Source organism: Nicotiana tabacum, chromosome 21 (genome assembly GCF_000715075.1).
Source record: "Nicotiana tabacum cultivar K326 chromosome 21, ASM71507v2, whole genome shotgun sequence".
Classification (NCBI taxonomy): Eukaryota; Viridiplantae; Streptophyta; class Magnoliopsida; order Solanales; family Solanaceae; genus Nicotiana; species Nicotiana tabacum.
In genome coordinates, this window is record NC_134100.1 from 63,368,573 (window position 1) to 63,378,453 (window position 9,881).

At 36.7% G+C, this 9,881-nt stretch overlaps 1 protein-coding gene across 4 annotated transcripts in view; it reads right to left on the bottom strand.

Moving 5' to 3' along the window:
* Positions 1-8,765, bottom strand: part of LOC107811870 (thiosulfate/3-mercaptopyruvate sulfurtransferase 1, mitochondrial) — a 51,160-nt gene extending 42,395 nt beyond the window's left edge. For 2 of the 4 annotated variants that reach the window (XM_075241600.1, XM_075241599.1), the window contains exons 1-9: positions 8,513-8,765; positions 7,614-7,799; positions 6,971-7,030; positions 6,720-6,782; positions 6,359-6,483; positions 6,114-6,276; positions 2,920-2,979; positions 2,223-2,281; positions 327-408 (exon numbers count right to left, since the gene is read on the bottom strand). In XM_075241600.1, the coding sequence (XP_075097701.1) occupies positions 327-408; positions 2,223-2,281; positions 2,920-2,979; positions 6,114-6,276; positions 6,359-6,483; positions 6,720-6,782; positions 6,971-7,030; positions 7,614-7,799; positions 8,513-8,620 (906 nt within the window). In that variant the 5' untranslated portion in view covers positions 8,621-8,765. Of the gene's footprint in view, positions 1-326; positions 409-2,222; positions 2,282-2,919; positions 2,980-6,113; positions 6,277-6,358; positions 6,484-6,719; positions 6,783-6,970; positions 7,031-7,609; positions 7,800-8,512 lie in introns of all 4 variants that reach the window. The other 2 variants (XM_075241598.1, XM_075241597.1) reach the window with 2 other exon arrangements.
* Between the last annotated feature and the right edge of the window lie 1,116 nt (positions 8,766-9,881).

Genomic DNA, 9,881 nt, shown 5'->3' on the forward strand with positions numbered 1-9,881 from the left:
GAAAAACTTTTGCGACTATAAGCAAATTTACTGTTTGTGTGGCTTGGTAAGCCATCCTCTGGATGTTGAAGCCAGCCCATTTGTACGGAAATTTTCATGTCTATAATTAAGTTTAACTTAATTAGTTGTTTCTTACTTTGTTATTATTTTGGTATCAAAGCATCAAATACATTTTGGAACTAGCATACAAATAATTTACCTATTCAAGTGGAAATACTTCGCCATATCTCAATTTCAAGCAGGAAATGGTTTATACAAGAGATGAAATAGAATAACTGCTTCAGAATACTGAAAAGACCATTTTTCTTCAACACACAGATCCTCACCTGTGGAAACGGAATACACTTGCTCCCAGGTACATGTCCACTTCTTATTCCTTTTCGAGGCTCTGGTGCAACACCATCAAACCTAAAAAGGTGCAAAACAGAACTCTAGATAAATAAACAAATATTGATTAACTCTAGAAAAAATTAAGCTTGCTTAAAATGAATTCTGGAAAATTTTACACATTAAAACAGTTCCACTTGCTTCAGTCAAGTGTAGTAGATTTTGAATTTATGGCCTCTATTATCTCCTTTTAATAAAAGCTTATTTCCTAATCTAATGTCAGGTACATTTATCTTTAATTATCCAAAAAAACATAAACTGTTACTCCACACCAACATATCTTATGTTTGTACGTCTTTGGGTACCACATCGATGTAGCTTTGTTTTAAACTCAAAACAGAAGAGAGCAGCATCTGTGTTATAGCTAAATGAAAAGAGAAGATATGCACAATTACTCATTCTTGGACAAGCAATACTGCGCCTAGCTTCCATGATATGACTATGCAGAAACAATAATTCTTGAAAATAAAAATGACTAAGAAAGCAACTTCACCAAAACAACTTGAAATGTGGATATGACCTAACCTGTAAAAACTATTCTTAAGATGATTTTTCCTAGACCATCATGATACAGTACCTAAAAGACAGCAGAAATCAATATTTTTTTATTTCTAAGCAAAGTGATGGCGCCAATAAGGGAAGAAATCCTACTGTAGAAGATAATGTGAGAATGCTCCCTCTTTATTTATGACCGAGAAATACGTTTGGACCCGACGCTTTGGGCCAACTGCAACCTTCGGAACTCGGGGACAATGGGTCCGCCCCTCTACCCTTCTCCACTTAAAAACTAAAGTTAGTTTGCTCGGCACAGGACTCCAACCTGTGACCTAGACACAACTTCCTCAACCTTTGCCAAGTGAGTAACCCGTGGGGACAATGTGAGAATGCTCCTTTCACATCAGTTAAAAAAAGAAGTTGCTATAATATTCTAAATCTGTAAAGAAAACATATATAAGCACCCCTTACCTATTTAAGACATTACATAATGAGTGGTCCATTCATGAACCAGTAGATATGTGAGATGTCTTAAAACACTAATAAATCCTTACTCTATAACTATGGTGAATTTGAGCAGATCAAAGAAGGATATATTTGCAACATCTTCAGGATTCCATTTCCCTAGGGTAACCACTGAAATATCTAATTTTTCCTACTAGCTAAGGCACATTAATTGGAGCCATTGCTAAATGTTTAATTTGGCTATGCCGACAGTCACATCAGGAGTAGTAGGGTTCTGCCCTCATGTCCTAAACATAATGTATCATAAGAAAGAAAAATTTTCATATATTCGATCACGGCCATCTAGATGACAAGACATGCCAAAATATATTACTCCGACCTTTCTAATCATAAAACATAATACGGCAAAAGACTCTTTGACTAGCATATTGAAGAAATTATTCAAAAGTAGAGCATCCAGCAAGACATGCCAAAAGATATTACTCCCGCATCTCTAATCATACGACATATTTGCCAAGGCACAAAGACTATTTGACTAGCATATTGAACTAATTGTTGAAAAGGAGAGCATCACCTCATTAGTTAACTTTGTGCTTTTAATGAAGTTGAAATCTTTGAGGTATGGGATGGTCCAATAAAAAATCACTACTATTCGTAGCACATGTGAAACATTTTGAAACTTAATGTGTCACATAAATTAGGAGGGAGAAGTAAAATCTAATGGTCACAAAGGCTATAATTGCTTCAAGAACTAACTGACAAAAATAAAATATATAAATAACTTTCTCATCTTGGTACATGTATTGTTGAGCAAATAGCTTAGCATATTAGTCTATCACGTATAAAGAAATTAGTTTGCAGACATAATGAAGTACCTAGCTTTGGATCGAGCATCTATATGCTGATATGTTTTGTCTTCAATGTTCCTTTTAACCTGAGAATATAAACAAATTATATCTCCAAATCTATAACTAAGCTAGAATTAATGACAAAAAATCACAAATATAGTTAAATATGGATAGCATATTGAAAGATCAATCTTGTTGACATATGTAAAAATAAGGACAAAGATTGTGTTCGCATTTTTTCCCATATTGGACTATCATACAGTCATCCAACAGTTGATATTCACAAAGAGCGGCAATAACCAGTTTCTCCAGACAATGAAACAGACCTAAGCAGAAAACAACCAATAAAGGTCATAATCCTAGATTTTCTTCAGAAACTCAGTGGAGCTCTCACAGTCACTCAAGGAAACTGGAGCAGGATTTTGCAGAATAAAGTTGCACTAAGGGTCACAAATATGAATCAACAAGCTGCTTAATACCCACTAATCACAATCTGTTACTAGTTCGGTTCATGTTGTCCCTTTTCTCTAGACCTACCATCCATCAGCTCTAAATTGTATCTGGAACAAGAAATAATGTAATTATAAGTAGTTTGAATCTGTATACAGCCTAGGTCTTGATAATCCAGAAAAGTTCCTTGCCATTACCACCAGCTTCGGTGACACATGGCTAGATGCTGCTCCCAGCAAGTGCTGTAGGCAGAAAGCACAACAAGGAAACCAACCTGATCGAGATTCCAGACAAGATGCGGCTGAAACTTGGTCTCGAAGGTAGTAGGTCCAACCTGCACAAAAAAAATTTCTAAGAGAAATATTAAAACAATATACATTAAATGCACAATTTCAGAAGCTACAAAGAGAGGGAGAGTGAAAATGTACCGACAATTTTTATAAGGCAAGAAAAACTGATGTTTCAACTCTATTTACATATATTCCAACGGGAAAAAAGGTACTTGCAAAGATTCATCATATTCATGCCCCAAGAAGACAGAGCTTGAAAGAAAATAGAAAATTGTCAAATATCATATCATTTACTTCGAAAAGCTTCATGCTATGGAAAACAACATTAGTTAGTTGAAACTTTTGGCACTGCAGTAAACAGAAGAAATTACCAAAAGCTCCAATTTATAATCCTTGATGTTAAACTTACATGTCGAGATAGAATGCAAGAGTTTTAAAATTCAATTAATCCGTAAAAGTTGGATATCATTATGTTACAGTCTTACAGAAACACTATATATGCTCTCAATCTATTGGTCAGAGCAAATGTAGGAATACAAGGTTCTCTGATACCACCTTGTCACAGCCTAGGTCTTAAACTAAGCGTGCTTGCAGCACTTGTGACAGTTTGCCTTCGTTTGGAAGGTAAGGTAAATTTTATAAATGATTCAGCACAAAGACTGCTGTTTTAACTGTACCACTTGGACAGTTTGCTTTCGCGATTGAACATGTGGGAAAGTACGTAACGCAATCCTATATCTGACCAACACTGTCACCCCGTGGCACAGAAAGAAAGCTGACATGGAGAAGGGTCTTTGTCACAGTGGCACTTGGGGACCAGTTCAAGACTGAGCTCAAAAACCAGTCCTATCCTGTCAATGTCATATATGAGGCTTGGCGGAAGTTGAAGGAGTCGAAGCAAACTGACACCATCGAAAGACTATGTAAAGGAATTCACAACCCTCAGGCTTCAAATCCCTAACCTAACTGGAGATCTCCTATTCCATTCCATGGATGACCTTATAGAGGGTACACGAATATGAGATTGACCATCTTCAGTGGCTCCTAGTACCTTCCGATTAAGCTATGATACATGACCACGACTCTTAATGCTTTGGTTGTCGGTTAAGTTTGACCATGATTTCGTCTCCAACCTTGTTTCAGGACTTGCATGTATTTTTCCCGTGATGCTGATCAGGTGATACACTATTTGGCAGTGATTTTAGGTTACGAAGTGGAAACATTCCCTATTGTCTACCTTCCCCAGTATTTGGGAGCAAAATTTAAAGACCTTGGTGCTTGGTGAAGTTTCATTAATAGATGTGAGAAGAAGCCAACTCCCTGTAAGAAGCAATACTTATCTTTAGGGGAAAGACTTACACTGGCCGATAGCGTTTTGGATGACATCCTTACCTACTTGATGTCCTTACTGCCTATACTTTCCAGTGTTGGAAAGAAATTGAATAACATAAGAAGCAATTTTTCTATAGGAAGGCAATTCTGAGAAGACGAGAAAGATCTAGTCATATGGTCTACCGTATCCATGGAAAAAAAATGTGGAGCAGGAGTCAAGAACTTGAAATATCATAACAAAATCCTACTCTTCAAATGGCACTGGAGACATCGTGACAGCAGAAATAGCTGTGGGAGAATGTAATAGATGTTTAGCATGGCAAAGTTTATCAATGTGTACTAAACTGGAGATGTATCGACAAGATTCCAAAATATGAAGAGGAAGTCTCAAGACCATTTACAGAAGAGAGAGTATCCATTATGCAGTAGATGCTTTCCGTGTGAAGATCCCTTAGAATCAGTGCATCATCTCTTTCTACGTTGCAGACAAGTCTGGCAGATCTGGAAAATCAGTGACATTGGAGGTTTTTTTTTTTTTTAATCCCCCTTTGTTGGAGCTATTGCTCCTTTGGTGACTCGAACCCACGACCCTGGGATTGTAGGTGGGGAGTGCTGACCATCGGAGCAACCCCTCTTGTCGACCTTGGAGGTTAAAGTCCCCACAAAAGTAGCATGTTTTGGGTGGATTGTAAGTCATGATGCTCGCTTGACTCGACACAATTTACAGAAGATAGTGAAAAAGAGTTCGAGTCACCCCTAGAGCAAGGTGGGGAGTTCTTGGAGGGAAGGAGCCGAGGGTCTATCGGAAACAGCCTCTCCACCCCAGGGTAGGGGTAAGGTCTGCGTACACACTACCCTCCCCAGACCCCACTAGTGGGATTATACTGGGTTGTTGTTGTTGTTGTTGTTGTAGTGAAAAAACAATTACATAAGAGCTATGTTGCTCGGACTCTCCGAAAATGTTGCCGGTTGAGTGTCGGATCCTCTAAAAATAGTATATTTTTGGAGGATCCGACACGGGTGCGGCATCATTTTGGAAAGTCTGTGCAACATAGCATAAGTGAGAATATCCATTGTGCAGTAGATGCTTTTAGTGTGAAGATTCCTTAGAATAAGTCAATCATCTCTTTCTTCATTGCAGATAATTCTGGCAGATATGGAAAAAGATTGTAACTATAGTTGGGTTTATTTGGGACATGCCAAGAGATTTCAAGCAATCTCTCAACAGTTGACAAGAGCAAAAGACTGGAAAGAATAAGAAACAGATTTGGTGCTCCATACTTTTGTGTATAATCTGGACTATATGGTTAGAAGGGAATCATAGGTGTTAAAAGAGAAAACGAACGTATAACCTTTGTAAAGTATCGTCATCTTCACTATTTGTATTTTTCAAACAAAGTGAATAGAGTTAAGGAGCTAGGAAACATGATGGATTTAATTGACTCCTTAAGCATAGAGTAGGAGTTTTTAAGTCCACCTCTTGTACACAAAGCAAAGGAGAACAGAATCTAAAAAGACAGTCTGACTTGACTTTTAAGCAAAAGTTGACATCCCTTACATAACGAAGGTTAAACATGAAACCCAGAAGTAGACACCCTCTTGTCCATTGAGCCCTCCGGATATTCAGGAAGCACCAAGAAAGACAATTCTTAAACAAAATTTGGTATGATGCAGCAAAAGTCCAAGAATACAGCCTATCTCAGAGAATATTGTCCTATTACAGTATTGCATCAAAAGGTGCTATGCTTTAGAATGGTTAAAGAAAAATTAACTTTTTTGTGGAAATCTTGTTTTTTTAAAGGATATTCAAGCACAGTAAGCTCATAGGAAACAGTATTTATCTTACCATTTGTCCTTGATATACTTTCTCTATTGCCTCACTGGCAGCGCTAGCTTTCAGAATCGCGTCACCAGATGCACTTGATTCGACATCATATTCTGAAGCACGCCATCTTGGCAAGCCACCATCCAAAACCCAAACTTTGTCATGTCCAAAGGCTCGAAACATCCTGATTACCGATTTTGCTATCGATTAGTCACTTTTGGATGACATGGGCTTATCTGCCTTTTATCATCAAATGAATAACTCACCACCAAACACGAGCCGCACTGAAAATGCCCTTGCCATCGTATACGACGACACCATCTTTGTTTTTGATACCAAGAGCAGATACAGCAGCTGCAAATGCTTCTTCAGATGGCAACATATGCGGCAACTGATAAATCAACCAATTAATGAAGCTTTTTATACCATAAAAGGTGATGACATCCATCTCAAAAGCATGTCGGATGACTAGCTAAAGCATCTACTACAAGTGTAGAAACAGATGGGACTAAAATGAAACAAAGATGGTACAATACTGAAGCCAGAGAAGGTTAGTAACTTGCCTTTACATAGAGCAAAATCATTCTTTGAAGAGGAGAAAAAAATTTAGCAGGGAAGATGTCTCACATTTGTAGTTCGATCAGATATTCCATCCACATCAAAGAACAGTGCTCCAGGTATGTGCGCGACCTGTTCAAAGCAAAGTTAGAAAAATTCTACCAGAAAAAACAGAAAGAAGGGCACTGTTGAACAAATTACCATAAAAGAAACTAATGAGAAAATGAAAATTGCTTGTTTATGAACATATTTACTACAAAGCAATCAAAGAATCAAGATAAAGCAGTGTCATCAAACAAAAATTTCTTAGGAGCCACCACCTGATACTCCTGAAGTGGATTTCTCTGCTCGTCTGGCAAGTACCAAGATGCATCTAACACCTTTAGGAAAAAGGAAAAAGAAACAACATTTCAGTTCTGTATGACAGATGCCTTACATAATACAACCTGCACCACACTCCTCACCCAACTAATTGAAAGAGAAAGATAACACATGCAAAAGCATTGCTAAATAGATTTGAAAAGAAAAAGGAAATCATTGTACATTTGAAAGGCTTGGGCTGAGTGCAAAAATATCATAACTTTAGGTTTAATATGTAGAACAGAAAATGTAGTTAGACCGTTGTAATAACAGCCATACTTGAAGGAAGGGGGTTCAATTGAATCTCCTTCGTCGAAACATTTTTTTATCAAGCCCCTTCATCGAAACATTATACTGTGCAAATAGGCAAAACTAGTTTTGTTAGCTAGCTATTGATAAGTTGTTGAATCCCCTTGACACAGGGGAAAGTTCTACAAGTGGCGAAAAGAGTTCACAAATTGCTTTAGGTCATAAGTTCAGATCCCAAGTGTGACAATTTTGAATCCCCTTGTATAAATTCCTGGCTCCACCCACCATTTTTATTGTTTACCAAGCGTTTGCCTGGTAAGCGCTGCAGTAAGATTAAAAACATCAATCACACACCTTTAAGTCAGGCTCTCTGAGGTTTGCATGGAGCCAGTCAACTGAAACAACCGATTCATTGGTTGACATTGCTAGTGTTGAGAATGATGGTTGTGCCCCAACAGTTGAGGAAGCCATACGAGTAAAAGAATCAATAACCTTGTTAGAGTAGTAGATTGGAGCTGCTTGCAAATGAAATGGTTTCCTCTGCAAGGATTAAGCAAATGATAAACACTGTTGTCAACTTTTTATGGCAAATAAATACAAGAATATATAAGAGCCAGAAAGTTGTTGTGCTGCTAACAAATTTCCACATGACATGAAAGAAACCACACTTTTCCCAAGAACTAAAATTATCCAATAACTCTTGTAGCCTGTTTGGCCAAGCTTCTGGGAAGTCGAAAATGGTTATTTTTGAAAAACAAAATGCTTATTTTAGAGAGTTGAGATATTTGGCCAAGCTTTTAATAAAAAATAAATGCTTTTGTGTAGTGGCAGAGCCAGAAGCAGCTTTTCAAAAATGGAACTTTTGGAACCTTGGCCAATCACAAATCGATGCTGTAATATTAGCAAAAATGTTTTTCAAATTGATTAGCCAAACACAAACTCTATTCTCCAAAAGTACTTTTTCAGAAAAAAACTTCTAACAAAAAATACTGACATCTTTAACACCTATACAGGGTGAGACAAAGCTAATGGATTCTATTGAACCCGAAGCAAAAAAGTTAACTGACATCTTATTTGCAAGACGCGATTATCAAATGGATAATCTTCACAAAAGGCCGGTTTAGTAAATAGCAACTATGATGATAACAATGACCAACTGAAGAAAATGCATCATCATCAAAATGAACCAGATTTGCATATACAACTAGAAGCAAAAAAATAGCAAGTAGTGAAAGAATATAAGGAGAACTCACGGTGAAGGCAGAGAGCGAAAATCGGGGTTTTGGGCAGAGTAAGGAAGTGGAGGAGGATTTAAGAAAGCGGTAGGCAAAGAGACTCTTGGATAAAACGGCTGAAGCCATAGGAATATCACAACATATTACCAAGTGAAAAAGAAAGGAAGGGGATCGGCTTTTTGGGGATTTTTCTGAACTTTTGTTTGGTAAGGGGATCGTATTGCAGGATCAAACAGCTGCAGCTCTTACAAGTGATGATAGATGATGCCAAGGACTTTAAAATTGATTTATTTATTTTCTAAGACATAAACAACAAACGTATTGTATTGTAACAATAAATATATGTAAAGATTAAAAAATAATTATTAAATGATTTACTACTCATTATTACATTCAGTGTATGTTGACAATAATTTTTTTCGACTATTAAGACTAAAGTTTTTTTTTTAAATAATGTACAACTAGATAAACTTGACGAGTTTAAAATCGTTAGGTGATTAATGAGCCTACGATTGCGATTTAAAGCCAAATAGGCAAGTGAAGCTATAAGTCGACTCTAGAGTCATATTTGTTCATGACTTGAGCTTTAGCCCTTTACATATTTTATTAATGGCTCAAAAGTTAGCGCAATCATCATAAGTCGCATGCTCATGATTGATTGTGTTGGTCATAAAAGTGTTATACATAACTGAATAGAAGAATCCAATTCTTAAACACATTAAAATTGGATCTCATTTAAAATATTTTGCCGCATATAAAAAGTGATATTGTACAACATAGCTTGTAGCATTAGTAGAGATTTACTTGATTCAAGCGTCTTCGTGAGATGAAACTCTACTACATCAGTTTTAAGCATATTACAAGTCATCAAGTCATAAAAAGGCGATCAATAAATACAACAACAACATTTTTATACGGAATGTCATCTTTCTTCGCTAAGTCCTTTACAACAGAATATTTTAGTATTTGATGGTTTAAATTTACGAGAGAAAATATGATGGACATAATTGGTCCAACTTAGCGTACAAAATATTCGGTCATGAAAATTCAAAGGGGTAATAAGGAACTACAAGTACAAAATATTTTGTTACTAAGAAATATGATATTACTTAAAATATTCTAATTCTTATCTTAAGTTGTTTACTTTAATTCGAGGGACGAGGCTGTATATGTTTTAAAAAAACATGATGTTGACCTTTTTATTGATGTACTTTATCATCAAGAAGAGTCAAATTGCACTTGAGCAGTTGAGCTTTTGAGTTGACCTGGAGGAATAACTTTTCCTCATCCGTTCTTCTTTGCTAAAGAATTTTGAGAAAGACTATGGGTTCCTTAATCTTCTATGTGTAGGGCTGGCAAGTGGGCCGATTCCGGACCTAAACGGGTC